The sequence below is a fragment of the Morone saxatilis genome, unplaced genomic scaffold, assembly GCF_004916995.1.
Source record: "Morone saxatilis isolate NCDOM2014 unplaced genomic scaffold, NCSU_SB_2.0 Contig17, whole genome shotgun sequence".
NCBI lineage: Eukaryota > Metazoa > Chordata > Actinopteri > Moronidae > Morone > Morone saxatilis.
In genome coordinates this window covers 19,181,600-19,201,817 of record NW_023339729.1, presented here as the reverse complement: position 1 = coordinate 19,201,817, position 20,218 = coordinate 19,181,600, and the positions used below count along the sequence as shown (strand labels likewise).

At 40.5% G+C, this 20,218-nt stretch overlaps 1 protein-coding gene across 3 annotated transcripts in view; it reads left to right on the top strand.

The window, feature by feature from the left end:
- The first annotated feature begins 1,629 nt into the window (after positions 1–1,629).
- bnc2 (basonuclin 2) overlaps positions 1,630–20,218 on the top strand; it is a 163,949-nt gene continuing 145,360 nt past the window's right edge. For all 3 annotated transcript variants that reach the window (XM_035660379.1, XM_035660377.1, XM_035660380.1), the window contains exon 1: positions 1,630–2,143. In XM_035660379.1, coding sequence (XP_035516272.1) covers positions 2,141–2,143 — 3 coding nt within the window. In that variant the 5' untranslated portion in view covers positions 1,630–2,140. The remainder of the gene's footprint in view (positions 2,144–20,218) is intronic.

Genomic DNA, 20,218 nt, shown 5'->3' with positions numbered 1-20,218 from the left:
TGTGTTGCTAGGGTTTCCTAACATCCTGTACCTGAGCTTAGATCTATATTTATCATGACAGTAATTTCGAAATTAACGTTTTGCTTCAACAAAAATAAGTAAATGGGATGATTGACCCTGCTCACACAGCAATACAGCAGCAGATTGTTGAAGAAGAAGATAGCTAGAAGCTGAAAGTATAGAAATATCCCCTATCATATGCTGCTATCACACATCTTGTGTTACTCAGAGATATTTCATCTGATAACTAACAGCAAAGTAAAAAGGTCATGTTTTTCTTTGATGTGCAGTTTATGTCACATTAATCTTCCACAGCTCCTGGTGTCTGTATGGATAATCAACACTGCTGAATAGAAAACACCTCCCTGGTCAAATTAAAGCAGCATCAAAGCATTTGAAGTCAACACAAAAAGAACACCTAATGTTTTTTTCCCAGACAATCCTTTAAAGGCTTTTTGTTTTGTTGCTCACATAAGTATGTAATATATCATTTAATTAGCGATGTAAGCCCTCTGACAAACAGGCATATGGTCCTCGCTCTCCCACGGCCTTGGCCAAGGAATGAATATGCATATCCTGGGACCTCAGTAGCTTGTTACCCTGGAATGAATTCTACACAAGCCTAATCCCTGATCTATTATTTACCCCTTGACCAAACATGCAAGTGGGGCTTCCAGACGCTTGACTTGATAGAAATGACTGCCCTGGGATTCAGTTGCCTCTCTCACCCCAGTGGAGGAGCCAGGCGAGGCAGGCAGTCACTCTGAGGAGCGCTGTATGTCTCTCTCATTCTGCTCCACTCTATCCTCACACACACACACACACACACGCACATACACACCCCTCCCTCCTTCAACTCTTCACTCTTGAGATGTCTCAGTCAAATGTTGAGCAAATCCTCATAAAAACAAGTGCACAATGAAACTTTAATGAGCGCGCCCACTTCTGAGGGATCTGAGGGACACAACTTAGGAAATCAGTGTCACATCCCTGCAGTACACAGAGAAACCATAAGCTGTTTCCGACTGCTTAAAACACGTGTGTGTGTGCGTGCGCGCGCGCGCATTAGGCGTGCGCGGACCGTACTCGCACCGAGGTCACAGAAAGTGAAAAAAGTGAAAGTTTGCTTAAATGAAATGCAGCACCCCCAAAAGTTTATACAGTGTTTAAAAGACACCAGCAATTCCAGAAACACTTGTATTTATTTTTGTATTATTTATTGACTCTTTGGCAACGTTTGGTTCATTTTCTATACAGGTGATATTGCTTAAAATACATGGATTATAATCTGCACTAAAATACAGATTATTTTAACCACAATATATCCGCGCTAAATACACACGTGAAAAAATATCACAGAATCATTGCTGCTTTTCATCACTAGCGCTTCTTCTTGCGGATTTCTTATCTCGGGGGCTGGGGGTTTTTTTTCCCGTACACTTTTGTCGCACGAAGATGTGACTCTTCCTCCTGACACAGCATCGTCAATCAACTCATCGGGCACAGAAACCCTCTGGACCCACAGTCACTCGGGTTACAGTCACACACGGCGTGTAAAACACTGGTCTGAATTCACCCAACACAACACAGCAGCCACCTTCTCTCCAGCCCGGACCGTCCGCAGCTCTCCTCGGCGCACTGCGCTGACTCTGCAGAAGAAAATCATCGGGGGAGTGTAGGAAGGCGTTTTTTTTTTAAACGTTTTTTCTCAAGGTAGGACAAGCGGTTACAACCCAGCTTCTGGTTGTCAGCAATCTCGACTGTCTCCTTGACTTCTTCAGTTTACGGTTTGGGAAAAGAAGAGGGGACCGAGTGTCGTGGTCACGCGTTCCTCTCCGTGAAACCGACGCGTTTCCAAACGTCTTGACGCGCGGTTTTTTCTCAGTGAGGCAGCCCGGACACAGAGGTTTCTCGGGATAAAAAGAGTGACTGTCCCCCCCCCCACCCCCGTGTTGTACCTAAAACTGTCATAAACGGCGATGATAAGTTTGTGAAAGGAACACCGACCGCGAATCTCAGACAGCGCGCAGTATTGAAGAGGAGAAAGTTCCCCACTTGAGGGCGAAATCAGACTTTTTTGAGGACGCCAAGTTTGAAAAGTGCCAGGAGCCCCGGGGTCTGTCAGATACAACATGCAGCAATGGTAAATATGATTTTCTGCTTGTGCTTACTTAAGTTATTCAGATAAAACACACCAGCACTAGACATTATGTAATTGGTAACTTTTCTTTACAACTTCTGCGCCGGTTTTGCCATCTGAACTCATCAGAGCAGATAAAGAGTTATAGCCAAGACTTCATTTTTCAATTGAGTTTCCCACACTTGTTTTTGATTCATATGACTCATCCGGTAGATTTGTTCATGCTTGCATTTAAAAGAAAATGAATTTCTTCTTCTGCTTGTTTTGAACTTTTTCTTTCTCTCCTCTCTCCTCTTTGTCCCAGAAAATCAATAGTAATTTCTGTAGCATTTGTGAGCCTATTAAAGGCCATAACCAGAAATTAGACTTGTGACATCTTAAGTAAGTTAGCAAAATATTACTTCACTTTATCTAATTTTACAGTTTTAGTCACGTTACTCAATTACCCCACTGACATTAAAAACGTTTACTTGACGTCTTTATGGGCAAATCGTTAATTCCAGATACAGTGCAAATAATTATTTTATTAATTGTTTACATGTTTTTTATGTTGTAAGCCACCTTATACTACCTGTAGATTCGGGGCCTTCATATTCACAAACTCCATACAAACCAGTTAATGCTATTATTCAGTGCAATTCAGTGCAATCCTCAGATAGAAAACACATGTAAACGGGGCTGTTAAAAATGTGTTATGGGTGTTTACTTAAATAAATGTGAGCAGACTTCATTTCATAGCTGGCAGCAACATTTCTCAAGTTATTTTTCAGGCATAAAATCCCTCTGCTGAAAATCCTGCTTCACCTTTCTGCAGAAGTCCTTCTTGCAGTTCATGCTATTTTATTTCTTCTGCAACGTTTTATTGATTTCTTGAAATATTCACTGTCTTGTTTCAGCTGATTTTTTGGTCTGTTTGTGGAAGTCTTTATCAGAATAAGTATTATACAAGAACAGACACGTTTGCCTGCGTTCGATGTCAATGCAAACGAAATATTTTTGGTAATTTAAATTGTTGCTTTAAACCATGCTTGATAGTGGAGCTAAACACTTTGATCTGAGAGTGTCAGTGATTTTATTTGTGCTGAATACACTTGCTCTAGTGCCTGTTGATGCGTCCCTGTGCTACCGTACCTCTGAAGAAAAAACTCATGGCCAACCTGTGACACTGAAACACAAGCAGAAGTACACAGAGGCATTTCATGTCAATGTAAGACATTTCAGCGCAGACATATCTGAATGCTTCAGGAGACAGGGAAGAAGGAGGGAGAGGGGTAGAAAAAGAGAAACAGTGAGAGAGAGATTGAGATGAATGGCCTCACTTTAAAGCACCACAAAAGTAGCTTCACACTTTCATCAGTGAGGTGTGTGTGAGATTAATGTCTAGCACAGTATTTTGGCCTGGTCTGAGTGTGTGTCAGGGATGTTTCATGAGCCTGAGCTGGTGCTGCAACTACAGTGAAGAATGCCAATTTACATTCCTGGAGTGTCATTTCATTACTTTTATCTCCATGTTGCTTTATCTTTGCCAGACCAGTCAGGGATCTGTGCAATTCAAATGTCCTTTACCACACAAGTCACACAAGTTAAAGTGCTGCATCGTTTTTTATGTGTATGTCTTCCTTGCACGTGTTAGATAATTATACACTTATTACATTGTTTAATAGCAGATAATAAATGCTGGCGTGTTGCTGCAGAAAAATACATAAACCAACTATATATATATATGTATATATATATGTACTTTGAGAAAAACAACAAAAAAGGTTAGACAACAAAACTCCACATAAAATAATGGAGAAAATGTTGAGGTAAATGTCCTCGTTAGGCACTGAGTAGATGCCCCGGATCATCCTATAGAGCTGCTACGTGAGGTTAAAGAAAAAGTTAAAGTTGTCAGCGAGGCTGCAGCTAGGTCGTGATTCCTCTGGGTCTGTGGGAATCAGAGAGGGGAGAGTGTGTGAGAGTGTGTGTGTGTGTGGGGTGGGAGCCACTGGTTAGTCGGTTCAATAATCTTCTGGACAGGTAGGCCTGTGACGCCCCCCTTAGAGAGGCTGCTAATGAAGAGAAAGGCTGCTTAGTGGTGCTCTGCTCTGACCCCACCAACCCTCCCTGTCCCCCCTGCTGGCTTCCTCTGATTACTGCTCACATCGAGAACTCTTTCCTCCTCTTCTCCCTCTACTCCATCCTCTCTATTTGCCCTGGTTTTCTTACTTTCTCACTCCCTGACTCTTAAAGAATGGGTGTTAAGTGTGTAAAAGATCTTTTAATATCCCATGTACATTTGCAAATTTTATGCTCAGTGTTTTTAGTTCTTTTTTTTTAAGGCACTTAATTATTTTCATATTTTACGTGATTAATTTAGGGAGATAATAACTATTTGACCTTCATGTAACAATTTTCTGTTAAATTGTAGTTGTGACGAAGCTGCAAAGTTAAGATGTGTACTTTCAAACGTGCTCACAGGTATAGGTATTCAGCATAGCAGAGAGAACAGTTTTCCCTCTTCCTCTCTGCAAATGATACACATAAATGTTTCTGTGATGCCTGAACAACATCAAAGCCACATTCTTGCAGTGTTTTTATTTATCCAGGAGTGGGTCATTGCCGTACCGACCCGGCTCTGCTCCTGTCCATCTGTCCTCAGACCCAATAATCTCTTGAGTGACTGATAGTGTGTCTTGGCAGTGACAGAAAAGGTAATATTTTGAAAGGGGGAGTGGGGTCATATACCTAGTGGTGGCTTGAGATGAAAATCTTTGAAAAAGACACTGTAACCTAAGCTGCAGGCTTTAGCGACTAAACAGAGACACTGTGAAATGTTAAAACAAATTGGATCGCAGGACTCCTAATTTAATAAAGAGCACAGCGTGAGACATACTTGATTTAAAACAATATACATATAGTAGACATAATTACATTTTTGTACCTCAGCACGTAAAGTATAAGAAACAAAATCTTCACACACTTACAGTCATGAAAACTCTCAAATTTCCTCCGAATACATTATGAAATTTGGTCTGTGTTCCTGTGATTCTTAAGTTAAAAAAAAATAGAAATAAATAGCAGACGGTAATGAATAGGGTTAACAGCTGTTATGACATGAGCATTTAAGATGTGTTTAGTCTTGTACTATCACACAGACTGATAAGCTCTAAGAGTTTTTAATCTGCTAAATCATAGTATTGTCTTGCTGTTGAGAAGGTAGATCACACTTGGAAATGGGAAGTTAATCAGATGAAAATCAGACTCACTGCTACAAGCTGTGTTTAAACTGTAAGCTGATACTTGTACTTACATGTGTTCAATTTTTTTGTGCCATTTTTTTTCTACAGGCTTCATTTCACATGCTAATCCAAACACTATCGTATTCTTTAAGGAAGGAATCAGGAAAACTTTGGTCTTAGTACATGAACACACCCAGTGTGTGCAGAAGCCGCACACTCCCTCAGTCTTTATTTGTTTAAAGTGAAAAATGATAGAACACATTTTGCACAACTCAGCCTTTAGTATAATACACCCCTGCTGCATATTTCTGTCTGCCTAGACACAGTCATGATTCTTACATTTTCAGCTGTTATTTGGGGTGGCCTTAATTAATTCTGTCCAGAACTAATTACCGGCAACTGCGTAAAATAAACACTTCAGTGTCACTGGGTGGCAACTGTCCGATCGGTAGGGAAATTACATTTCACTTGTAATCCATACGTTCTTCAGCAGGGCTAGAATATAATTCATGTCGACGCTATAGAAATACCAGAGACGCCGGACCTGCGTAACGAACAGGAGTATAGTTGTAACCAAATGGCTCAGTTGGGAGGTATAGGGTTATGTGGTATAATTTATATTTTATAGCTCCCTCCTGCACTGACTGCACTCCAGAATAAAGTTGTTCGATTTTGTTCCATGAACAGTGAGTGAGAAAATCTGGGATTTCACTTGTGATGGAAACTCCAGACACCACTTTGTTCCTTGCTTTCTTCTTGTATTTTTTATTTTCCTGTTGAGTCTCATTTCTTGCTTTCAGATAAAAACCGCTGCTGTTTCAATACATAGTGTATATGTGGATGTTTGTTTGTATGACTGTGTGCATATGTTTTTTTTTTTTTTGTGGGTGTGTGCATTAGTGGCCCATGCCCCAGTGACTCAAACGGCATGGAAAGAGCTCCTCAGGCCATACAGAGTGATTTGATTAAAAGAGAATAATTTGCCCTAAAGGTCTCTTTTCTCTTCCCTCCAAAAAAGCTGGTGGAAGAAATCTGATATGACAAGATAAGTGGTGGCTCATGAAAAATTCCTGAGGACTGAGACGTAGCACGTTGACTTTGAAATTATTGCCCTGACTGTTTAGTTCTTTGCTAGTAACTGTGCCTGACAATGTTATTTTTACCTTAATAGCCTTTGAAATGATTCCTCAAGTTCTCATTCTAGATTTCTCTAATTCAAAACCTGTTTATGTACTGTCCAAAGAAAGGACAAAGTAAACTTCACACTTCATTCCAGACATTTTCTTCTTCATACTTCTTTGACAGTACACCAAAGTACTTTTGAATGGTACCATATAGTGTTTCTCTATAGATTTTAATGCCTGTTCAATAAAAAAAGTGTTCATGGTGGTTTGAAGAACAGTAGTTTTGAATGTTTTAGACAGGATTCATACCTTTACCAGGATATATATGCTTGTCCATTTACTCTGGTGGGTCAGGGCTCTGAATTTGCATGTTCTGGTTAGAGCTGACCAATAAATGGTATTTTCATCGTCATCACGATATGAACACGTTCAATAAACATGTCGCAAAAAGACAGCTTGAAACTTGAAAATAAAAAATAATTTTAGTTAGGGATGGGTACTGAAACGTGGTATTAAATGGGCTCTGTAGTGTTTATTACCACGCTGCAGCCTCTCTGTCTGCTCTCTGTCAGGGCTGACCTCCTCCACATACACACATGCACACACAAACGCACAAACGGAGAAAACTCAGCGGACAGCAGATCAGAGAGTCCGCAGTGGAGACACGGAAGTGAACGAAATGAAGTTAACTCAAAAATTACTTGAGGCTTGCTTTAAAAGCTTTGTGAGTAAAAAGGCAACACTTTATCAATAAGTCATATCGTCATCGCAATATTGAACAATGTTATCGCACATCACAGATTACCCTTTGATAGTGCAGGCCTAATCAGGATAAAGGCCTTTATACATTAGGCACGTGACGAATGAATGACACAAAAATATGGAATTCCTGCCTGCGAATATGTACTGGCAGCAATGCAAATGTGCGACTCATAAAAATGAAAAATGAAATCCACACACACAGGGATTGACGGAAAAACTGCAGCAGCTTGCAGAGCACATGGATAAAGAGGTTACATTCACTGGATTCATCTCAGTTAAATACATTAAAACACCGAAGTCGCACAAGATAAACAGAGTAATCGAGGAAGCGGTAGACCAGAGACTCCTCTGCTCTGTTAAGTAAAATTACAGTTTTTGTGGGCTTTCATAGAGAACATAGATGGATATAATGGCTTCAGTTCTCACATAGCAGTCTGTGCAGAGAGAGCAGTCGCCATTCCAAGTCACTTTTGTCACATTGTCTTTATAATTTTTGGGTCCTATAATATAGGTTTGTAAAGTGGTGTCTGTTCCACACAATGTGATTGGTTGATCTTTTTCACTGCGTAATATTTGCATTCTGCGTATGGTAGTCATGACATAAACAAAAATAAACTTTTAACGTCAGTACTGGTTGCAGATAATGCCATTGTACCGTAACTCAGTTTCCACCTTCTTTTAACAACTGAAAAAGCAATGCTACCCTTCCTCCCCTTGTCTTGATGTGGCAGCAGGTGATATATAATGGGTTGTTGGCAATGATGTCTGCCATTCATCCGTCTAACAACACTGACATCGAAAGAAGGGAGGCCCTTTCTTGTTCTTCAACCTAGAACCTCTGAACAGAGAAACAATCCTAGTAGACGTTGGATGACAGATGTCACTGGCTGCTGTCCAGATTTCTACTCTGTCATGACTCCAGCATGTTGGATGGTTTCAGGCAATGTTGAAGGTCCAAGGAATCAGTGTGGGTAGATCTCCTTGCAGTTTTAGGCCCAGAGATCCTCACAGGAGATGTTTGGCAACAGGGTATGTGGAATGTAACTGTTGAAACAGAGACTTGTTTTAGATCTTTAGGAGAATGTGTGCCTTTGATTTGCTCCATGTTCCTCCCGAATAGGTAGACATTAAGACATTTGTCTCAAACTAGACATAAGACCTTCTTTGGTCCAGGTGCCATTCTTGCTTTGTGCTACTTCACACTCTTAATCCTTCATTTCCATCATCATCACAGGTGGATTGGTGACCACTGGCCTTCCTGCGATAGCCTCCAAAAAGCAGCCATGGGTGGGGGTTTGTTTGTAAGCCTGTTGGTAAGGTCAGTCAGGATCAGTATGCATTGCCTTGGCTTCTCCATCCTTCTGCAGTTGGTGCCTAAACTCATAACTTTTTGTCTTGTTGGTGTTAAAGCAAAGAAAAAATCAGCTGGGTTAGCCCTCTTTTTATCTATTTACACATTGTAACTTAGTTCATTGTGCACAGGTGGAAAACCTTGTTAACATGTGTTTCTGTGAGTTGCTGCCTTTGTGTATACTGAATACCATGACCATTTAAAAAGTCAGTACCAGGAAGTATTGGCGAGTCTGCCCTGAATGGCAAAAGCATTACATGAAAATTTCATTATGTTACTTCACAGAAGTGATTATCCCAAACAAATAGCAGATACTTGATGTTTAAGCTGAATTTTCTACTTTCTTACTTACGGTATGTCTACACAGGAGTTGTTTTCAGTTTTTTAGTCATTCATCATCTATCATGGAAGATACACTCTTATTCTTACCCCTAACATGCCCCTTCCACACAGTTTTGAATACTTTTATATCGAAATGGTGGTTCTGATAAGTTATATAATTTCCTGTACAAATGCAGAAGTCAGCTGTACAGCCCAAATCTGAACCTTGTTCAGCTTTCAGGTTGTGTGTGAATCCCATATACGCTGGCTCAAGTGGAAGCCAAGTCACCTTGGTGTTTCAAGACTTCACTTTCACCAGGTTTTATCTATCAGTGATTCTGATATAATGTTTGAGGCACACTTTTAACCTTGTGGACTGAATGTATAATGTAGCCTCTATTACCCAGTCTTACTGCGGAGTTTGGACTCTTTATCCTTGTATGAATTATTCCATTGATTGTGGATCTTACTTAAAGAAAAATCTGTGAAGGATTTAATATATAGTGTGTACGTTCAATTACATTGTGAACATTTTCAGGTATTCATGTGCCCAGTGGAATGTGTGCATATATCAAGAGACTGTCTTCCAGACAGCACCAGTCATTTACGTAAATACCCCCAAAGGACATTTGTTTATGTTCAAGTAACAAAGCCCTCTATCTATATAATTCCAGTTCCAGCAAAGGAGAAAGTTGGCAAATGTCTTTACAGAGTCACATACAGAGGAGTTTCCATGGGAGACTGCTGTTCGCTTCCCATTTCCTACCGACAGTCAACATTGGTTTCTTTTAACCAAGACAAACCCAAACCACGATGTAAATACTAAGTACCCATTTTAAACCATGCTTTTTCACTAACTCTAACCAAGTTGTGTTTGTGCTTCAACCTAACCAAAACTAAACCATACTGTTGTCACATCATAAAATTTATTTTTGTAACAAATCTGGAAGGCACTGACAAATTATATTGTTCTTCTAATAGTGGCATCACTTCAGAATAAGCTTGTTGTTGATATCACAATTAGTCTTGGTAATGTAACAGATGAGCAAACTTAATGCACTTACTGAGAGTCAAATGAATCACCCTCTAAGCTAGTGAGCATCTAGACTAATATTCTTTGCAGTGTGTCTTGACCTAATGCTTTGGCAGGAACACATGGATTAACTCTGTAGAACTGATTTAATGCAATCTAATAGAAACTTCCTCTTTCAGTTTGACTGTGACATTTACATATTGACCTCCCTATCAGCATGTCTTAATTGATTATGCTTCATCTATTGACTCTACAGTGCCATGCAACACATCACCACACACCTGGATGACATGTTAGAAGTCCTACCCTGTGATTGTTGGTGACAAAGTTACTATTTACAGTGATAATCATAGTAATTAAGCAGTTTAAGGATGATGGGATTTTGTGTGTTTGTTTGCATCTTAGTTTACTTTTCCTGTTTGAGGGAAACGTAATGCTCATAAACTGTGTGTGAAGGGCACATCTGTGTGTGTGTGTGTATGACTGCATCTGTGTGTTTTCGCATGCATTTGTGGCTGTGTGTGTTTTTGGAGCTGAGGGTTAATCTGCTGACAGGTAGTGTGTCAGGAGGGGGACAGTGGCGCTTTTGAGACAGACACAAGAGACGAGTCTCAGAGAGGGAGAGAGAAAGAGGGCCTCTTTCATGTGACTCCGCATTCCACCACGGCACAGGCAGGCAGAGGCACAAGATGAGACATGCGTCCCCCCTCGTCACTCCCTCTGCCTCCTCCCTCACTGCACCCGCGCTCCTGCCCTCCCCTCCCAATCCAGCCTGCACCCCTCCCCTCTGCCAGTGACCTTAACATTTATCAAAGAACTCCATGCTGGAATTCCTCCTCAGCATCTGTACCCTGGTGGGAGAGTCAGACACACACACATACATGACACAGACACACATAAAAGTGCACACACACACCCTGTCGCAGACCAATCTGTTTTGAATATTGTGGCTGTGGAGGGGCTGTCCTTGTTGTTCCCTGAGCTGAGGAGGCTGGCCTCGAGACACTCACACACAGAGACATGGACACATGCTTGCACACACATTCTCTCCTCCTTCTTGTTTCTTTATTGTACCTCCTGTCACTTTGTCCTATTCATTTAACCTTTCATTAGAGCCAGCAGACAGCCCTGTGTGTGTCTGCACAGCTTCAGGAACAATGCCAGAAAAGCCCCACTGTCACAGTTATTAGATTCCTCTGGCCCCCTTTTACCCCGGCAACTCAATATTGAGAGAGGGAGAGTGAAAGAGGGAGGCAGGATGAGGGAAGGGGAAAAGAGAGGAAATGGGGGTGCATGGTTGATGCTGCCACCCAACTCATGTGGTGAAGGATCCCCTTGACTTGTCAAGGACATGTGCCACATGTTGATTGTAGACATGTCTCAGACAGAACAAGTAAGGGAATGTTAGCTATGACAGAAAAGAGAGAGAGAGAGAGAAGGAGAGGACACGCGTGGTGTGACTGTCTTGTGCTGTGGCAAGCAGCACCCCGGAGGAGTTTGACTGAAAACACAAACAGTTTATGGAGGAATTCTGTTTTTAATGGGCAGCCAGGAGGGGCAGTCCGGTCCCCAAGGAAGGACAGACAGACCAGCGCCCCCACCTTCTCCCTCCCTTTTTCCTTCTCTGTCTGTCGTTCTGACTGTCTCTCTATGTCCTCTCTCCTGCACACAAGCCACATGAACAGAATCATCATTTTATGACCCCTGTTATAAGAGGTCTAAATTGACTATCAAAAATAATTTGTTCCTTTGCAATTTGAATAAAGAGCAAGGAGGACATGATGCAGCCACGATTGCATTTGCATATTTAGAGAGCCAAAAAGTAATATAGATCTCCATTTACATTACTATATGAAGAGCATTTCTGGGAAACCATAAAATCCCTCTGTCATTCGCTCATTCACTATTACCTCTATAACAAATATTTAAAATATATACACAGATAGCAGTAAGTTGTAATTTCAGACATAAATCATCCCCATCACCAATCACCAAAGACAGGTGTAACATCAAATAAATGTAATTTTGAATTCAAGGTTATTGTTTTTTTTAGCAAAAACTAGTTAATTGTTCCATTGTGAGAATTTTGGAAAGCGCTATATGACCCAAAGGTTATCACTTAGAATTGGGACATCTTCTGCTAGCATCATACTGACATCGTACTGAGGTACAGTTACAGTCACATTAGCTTTTCATTCAACAAAACTGCCCCACACTCAGTCCCAATATGGTAAGAAATAAATACATAGTGAGCATTCACAAACGGTTTGTGAGGGTGATCTTGTGGTTGTATAATGTACTGCACTAAACAGGAGGATGGTGCGCCGCTAGAATAATGACTTCTCCATTTTCAAACACAGCACATCACTGTTTCTATTGGTGGGAATGAATGCGCAGGGCAAAGTTGAAGAGATTACACTGGAACACAAAATACACTTGAATTAGTCAGTCCTTAGGGCCTTGATTGAAGAGAAAGGGAGAAAATATTCCTACAACAGAAGTGTAATGTGATAGTAATAATCTAGTGTACTGTTATTTCTTTTTAGCCTGACACAGGTAATATATACCATCTCATGGCCTTCAAATCCACAAATTCTCTTTGCACTGCCTCTATTTTCAGTCACACAGGTTCGGATGAATAATATTCACCAACATATGTCTATTTCAGGTTGATGGTAGAAATTTGTATGTGTAGGTGAAGAAGAACACATTTGGAGCCCAGTGCAGTCCAGTGGAGCTTGGTAAGGCTGTGTATAGGTCAGTCCAGCCCAGTCAGCAGACAGCGGACAGTGATGCTCCTCCAGTAATACATTAGCTGAAATGAATCAAGGCATGGAGTGGAAAGGCATTGGTCACTCTGCTGGGGGGGGGCAATGAATCGCTCACCTGTCATTAGAGATTGAGCCAGCGCGCACACACATGAATACACACACACACACACACACACTTTCCCTGCCCTGAAGACAGAGGGCCAGAAACAGAGCAACAGTCTGAACCCTGACCATCAGGCTGCAGTCTTGATGAAGTCCATCTCTCACTTCTGTCACCCCTCTGCTCCGAACCCTCCCTCTGAGGCCACCGCTCGCTCTGTGTGACTGACTCTTTATTATCCTCATCCCGTCACTTAGTTAGAGCGGTGACCAGCAGTCTGTCTCTCTTCCGTCCTCTCTGTCATCCCCTTTTCCACACTCTCCCTCTGCCTAGAGGCTGTCGATCCACCTGTCTGCCCCACATCTCTCTAATTCTCTGATTGGACTCTCTCTTTCCTCTCTGAGGGCTATAATTGATGGTGGTGTTATTGTGTCCATTTCTCTGGCCCTAAAGCCATTCCTCCAGGTCAGCACTACTCTCCCATTTAAGACATGCTGGGAATGGGGTAGACAGTGAAAACCCTTTTTTTTGTCTGTGTGTATGTGTGTGTGCATGTTCCTTGCATGTATGTCTGTGAATTTGTGAGAGTGCTATAACATTTTACTTTGTCTGTTAAAGTAATTAAAGTGTACCTAGTTGGTTTTCAGACTGTTCTGAAAGATTCTAAACAATCTTGACATTCAGGCTTGAACTATTTTGTCATTTTGACTAAGGGACAATATTTCCTCAGAACTCCATGTTCCTTCTCAAGTGTAGTGTTTGCCCTTGGCTGCCATAGAAATGCGCACAGGGGCTTTTATTGTGCTCTTTGTTTGGTGGTCCTTTCTTGTTGCGTGTTTCAAACTGAATTTTAAACTATTTTTCAAAGTAATTACAAAGTGCTGGGTGAAGTAGTTTTAAAAGTACTCCCTAGAAAAAAAATCTCTACCTGTTAAGAAGTTTTAATTCTAATTCTTTATTATTTTTTTTACTTGTCACCTGTACAATAATCAAGGTCAATACTCATAATTCATTTGTATTTTCATTTCACTTTTCATTTGATCTCAGTTTAAGCTGTCTTGATGTTGTAGTTATTGAAATATTTACAAGGTTAAGTAGGACTTCAGCCTGAATGGTTTGGTACCTGCAAATGTATTCACATTTACTCACCTGACTTTTTTTCCATAGCTTGCTTTTGCAATGTAAAAGGATGCTGGTTGGTTGTACAATATATCGCAACCTGGCCCAGATTTCAGCAACACGACTTGGTAAAAGAACAGATGTAGGGTTTGTTTTATCCAATATGCTCTTTCTTTCTTTTTTTTGTCTCTCTTTGTCCCTGTTTCTGTCTTTTTCTCTTTCTCTCTCTCACTCTAGCCCCCAGTCCCTCCCCAGCATGGGCCTTGTATTTATTACCCTCTAAGTAATCACTTTGCTTTCTCTTTTGATAGACTGTTATTGCTCTAACTAGCCGAGGTCCCTATAGGTATTTGGAGGCTTTCCAGTTTTATTAGACAAAGGCCTCATTATTCAAGGCCAGCATTAAGACTACCATTAGATCCATTTGCCCCCTAGTCACATGTATCCAGTTGCAGCCAATTCATATTATAGCCCCTGCACACTTAGTATTTACAACACAAACATACTCATTCCCTCTTGTCAAAGTTAAATATAGACGATATTGAGAAAACATTGCCACTTTGCAAGAGTTAGCTGTGAAGTTGCCTCTGCTCATCTCCACTTTATAATAGTAGAGTTTTTGCACACATTTCATAAATAATATAGTCAACATCAATCTCTAGGAACTTTTCCTTTTTTTAGTTTAGTTAGTTTACATATAAACTACGATGATACTGCAACTATTGTGCACATTTACTTTATTTTTTTTAAAGAGAATAAAATCTTTTTACCACTTGTTTGCGGGACAACATTTTAGAGCCGGCATTGCTAGGAGACACGCTGTTAACTTAAGTGATACAAGACGTGTTTTTTTTTTCTAACATACATATATATACATACATAGTGTTGGTTATAGATTGTTAGTGATCTCTTAACAGCATTCAACATTGTTAGGACCCTTTGTACGGTTATGTTTGTAATCCACTTGGAAAGTAATTAGCTTCCATTTGGAAATCCTAGCTTACTAACGTTAGCACTGATTCCCACTAGACAGAAGTTTTTGGTCATGTTATATCAATATCTGTTGAGTCATTGGCAGCTTTCCCACTCATTGCTGTGTTACACATTACAGGAAGGCAGAGGGCTAGTCAAGTTTAGTCAGCTCTCGGTCGTGGGTGAATAACTGAACTGATATAATCATTTTTAGTGCCGCAGTGAACCAAATTTTCACACCCACGATGGCAGTATTTAAGAAAAATAAATAAAAGTTTTTTTGGTGATTAAATTTTTTTGACTAAATAAGACAACACAAGTTACAAAGCAAAACAAATATCAATAGCCTATATACACTCAGCTGTAGTTGCTTGAATGGCAGCGAGAACGGCGGCTAACAAACGAAAGACCCTTCAAGGATACGATGCTGTCCACCCAGCCTCTGTAGAGAAACAGACTGGAGATATAACGAATGTCTTTTTAACATGATGGGAGCTTTTTAATACATTGAATATGGATGTCCCGAACAGTGTTATATGGTACAGTGTTTACAAGCACACGAGTTCTGCATGTCACTGTCCTAAATACTTAAGATTGGTTCTGCAATGCAGTCTCTATTGATTAAAGTTGGCTTGTGTGTATATACTGATTGTGACTTTGTGAGATACCCCAATCTATCAAACATCCCATCCCCATCAGAACCAAACTAATACTATAAGATATGTATACAGCAGCATAATCTCAGAAGAAACATCACAGCTCTAAATAAAAACAAGATCTATACTCCGAAGCTCACTCATAATCATCAAATTTCAGTCTAGAGCACATTAAACACATGTTGTGTTTGCTCTTTCATGGTCCACACAAGTTTCTATTGTGACTTCCTCTTCAGGCAGCCAACACACCCTCTACCCGGGGGGATCCAAAACATAAACAAACAAACAGACGCTCAACTTGTGGCGGAGAGGCAAAGAGATTTAAGGTGCCTCAGTTTTGATTTCTCCCATTTCTTTGTTGCAGCTTTTTAATTTCTTTGTAGCCACCTGTGTGTCCAATATGGTGCTCATCCCTCCTAATCGATGGCCCCTTATTGGGTTTCTGCGTTTGGTCAAATATCTCATCGCTCTCTGGCCCCTCAGGCAACAGGATCCAAACTAATAAGAAATCTCCGCAGTCTCTCGGGTTGGGTCTACAGATGAAAAAAATGATTAGTGCAGAGATAGTTTGTATCTGTGACCAAAACCAGATTTCCAACAAGTTCGCCAAGTTAAAACTAAAGCTTCCTTCAAAGAAGTTGACATGTTGACTGATCTTGAGGAGGATGTTAGCCCATGTGAACACTGAGCCAGTCTAATTTGAAATAGTATATTTCCTTTCTGTTAGGCTCTCTGTCCAAACTAAGGGGTTTTCACATCCAAAAAAGGGGCTTTTCAAAAATGTTCTCGAGGGCAAGTAAAAATGCTGGTTTTGCATGGTGGTGTGGATTGCAAAAAAAATAAGCTTTTCCCAAAACATTTAGCTATGAAGCCAGCAAGTCTAAGTACAGGAGTGCAGTTTTTGCCACTTACCATGATTATCAGGTAGCATTTATAAGCAGCAATCGAACCATTACTTGGTTCTTGCTAAGTTGTCTAACAACAGTAATATATGGAAAATATGTAAACAAAACGTGTATTTGGCTATTCTTAAAAACAAAATAAGTTGTGACAATTTTATTTATATTGCCAAAAATCACAAATGGGAGTATGAGGCAAGGTAAACAGGTCGGTGACTCAGTGTCTATAAGATTTACTGTTTGCAAACAAAAAAGTTGTAATAGAGTGAGCCATTTTCATTTATTGTTGTATTTCAGTTTGGACTGAGAACTTTCTGAAAACATCCTTTAGATGTTAATGTGAAAGTGGAGTAGAGTCGGGTAAAGCTTTAATGTCCCGAGGGGCAATTTGGCTCGCAAAGTTTTCAGATTCTTTGGCTTTAGTGTAGACATGGTCTCAGACAGCTGTGTTTGCTTGTTGTGGGGATGTCTCAAACTTGTTGCAGCTATCGTCTCACAGGTGGTGCTTCTGAATGTAGCCTATTGTACCTGAAAGGGCTGAGTACTTGAGATTTTGTTTCTTAACACTAGTGTAAAGTACACCTAGAACATGATACAACTGGATACAATAATCATACCAAGGTGTTGGTACATACTATGTGATAAAGAATTAAACAAACATGCACATGCAGATACACTCATGTGTTACATGTTAGAACCCTCACTGACTAAATATCTTTCAATTCTGACTATGGCCATCAGAACTACTGTATGCGTCTGATCTCAACTCTCAGCCATAACCTTTATCTAATCTTTTTTTCCCACTCCTAAAAGAAGTGTCTCAACATACAAAGAGTGTCAGGGTAGGAGAGGGAGAAAATAATGCATCAGTGTGCTACAGTAAGATAATATTTGCAGTATCTGAATCTATCTACACAATCTATATCTCTTCTGTTTACATAAACAGAGTGTGTGTAAGATAGAATGATAGAGAGAGGGAGGGAAGAGAATGGGAGGGGAGAGAGTGTGTGCACATAGAGAAAGGGAGGCAGAGCGAAAGGAAGAGAGAGAGTGCCACTTTGGAGTAAAGCTGTCATTACTCCGGCTGGCGCACTCGCTCATAAATACTGATAATGAGATGTTTTCAGCAGCCTAATCATTTGCCAATGTAGCAGTAGGTAATGTAAGAGGAACACTCTTTTTCCTCTACTTCTGTCTGGAGATGACACTCCAGATTCTATTTAGTCATTACCACAGCTTGTCTTATAGAGTGGAACAATAGCAAATAAGAGATTTTCTTGTACTGCTCTACTGCAGAAAAAGAAAAAAGTTGTGCAGATTAACTGCATGAAGCAAATATGATGGGAAAACGTGCAGGTTTCCTCTCTACCATTTTTATATGAAAAATGCAGTTGTAATTTACACTTCAAGTCATACATTCATTTGTTTTTCAAGATCTTTGTTTTTCCTCACCTAAAAATGATAGCATTACAGTAATGCAACCCAATCCAGGGACGTTTATTGAAGAACTCCCTTACACCAGTTCAACTGGTTTCTCTAAATTTGCTTAATTTGCAACATTCAAAGTGCAATTCGCAACATTCACTCGCCATATGTCACGACTTCAAAACTTCAAACTTGTGTGTTTTTTTTAATTCTTTTTTGGGGGCATATTTTACCTGTATTTGATAGTGACAGGTGAAGAGGCAGACATGAAACAGGGAGAGATGGGCATGATGTGCAACAAAGGTCGCCAGAGAGAATCGAACCGGTTGCGACCTGGCATTGACTTGTGAAGCATGAGCTATGTTGGACTTTGTGAATGTATCTGCACATTGCAAGCAACAGTCATGTGTGAAACAGAAAGCATCCACCATTCGCAATATGTATCAACTTGCATATGACATATTTGAAACGGACCCCTGATCTGATGGCACCTGATAAACTAACCATGCAATTTGCATTCGATCTTCTACCATCAGTCAGTTCTTTTAACCATGACAACCAAACTCTTTCCAAAACATTAATGATAGAGGTGTTTGAAAAGAGATTCATGTACTTGGAAATGAACCATGTTGTGACCTGTTGATACCTGACAATAGGACATTGGATGTTTATGGAGGGAACTGAGAAACAACCTGTTTTGTTGTATAGGTTGGAAGATTTGCAATATTCATCTTTAAATGCCTCCTTTCTTAGTGGCTTTTTGGCTTCTACATACTGAAAGTTAAGAGGCCAATGACAATGTCAAGCACATTTGTCACAGATGGCTTTGAGACAAACCTTGAATATCCATGTCAAAACATCGTCTCCATAAACCACAGGCGATGTTGCATAACTTGTTTATTTGTGTGTGGGTATGTGTATTTGGAGCTTCTCTCTCATCATCATCAACCAACAGGTTCACTGTGTGATGTCTTAAAAGAGTTTGGGTGTTTCCCTCTCCAGGACGGCCACATGAAGGGCCTCAGATGTCCCCTCTACTCTTGACCCCCCCCCGACTCAGAATGAACTGAGATCTCTGGAGGCATGCAGGAAAAAAATAAACAAGAAAATGACTTGCAGTCACTGACACTCCACTATATATATCTTTCCTATGGGCCATCACTCTAATGGATGTTCCCTAAGAAGCTCTATGAAAGCACTGTACAGCATGTCATCTTCCGCTGCCTATCTTCCACTGGCCATTAACCAGCATCCTTGATCATTTTAATAGTCCCTCCATACTGCCTCTCTCCGACTCCACAGTGATTGGACAAACACTGGTGTCCCTAGTGATATGAGAGGAATACATTGAGGAGCTATTGTGGTTTTCCATGGCCTCGCTGTGTATTGTTTACTGGGTCTGCTTGATTGCCCTCTGTCCAAATCAGAGGGTACAGGCAGGCAGGGCAGGGGTCTACAGGGACGCACTGTGTTGTGGACTGTCCCAACGTGCTAAGAATATTCACTCAACCCATGGCTTCGAGGGGGAACCCATCCATAGCTCAGTAAGCACACACAAACACACACATAGTGGGAGTCATACATTTGTGCACCAGGGACCATATGGCCGTGCATAAATGTTGTGGGGTGTATTTTTCAGAGTGTGTGTGGTAGGAAGCCATGTCTGTCTCCACGTCACAGATAATTACCCCCTGTGTGACTTTGCTTCTCACAGTGGGCAAATACAGCCAACCCTCCTCATTGACAGTGGCACATACAGACCCAAAATATTATCAGCCATATGCTTTTTGAAATGAAATAGCTAGGTATGGGCTAAACTTGAATACATACATCTTTTCCTCTCACCATTTCTTTATTTTTAATGACTCTTTTCATCATCTATGAACATAGTTCTAGGTCACATAGCTCATTGCTAGTGGCAGCCATTTCAATGAAAACAGAAAAAAAGAGCGTCTGTTATAATCTTCACCCACTTCTGATTTTTATCTGTTAATCCCTTGCTTAAAACTCATAATTAAGCTAATTAGACACTCTATCTTTGTGCAACTGCACCTCATTGGCCAGATAGTGGGAATATTCCAAGAGCAAGGTTATATCTCTGAGTTAGAATTCAATAAATGCTAAAAGCCAACACAGTCATTCAAGCTTTAAATACTTTTAGTAGATAGAATTTTTTTTCCTTTAATCTGCTCTGTAGTTATTTTCAGAGGCTTGTATGTTTTTTGAAGCTTCGTGGAATTCATGTTTCACGGCCGTGTTTTCAGAGCAGGTCTAGTCTTCAAGGCTGCCTTGGCTAGCCTTGCTAACCAGGAGGGTAACAT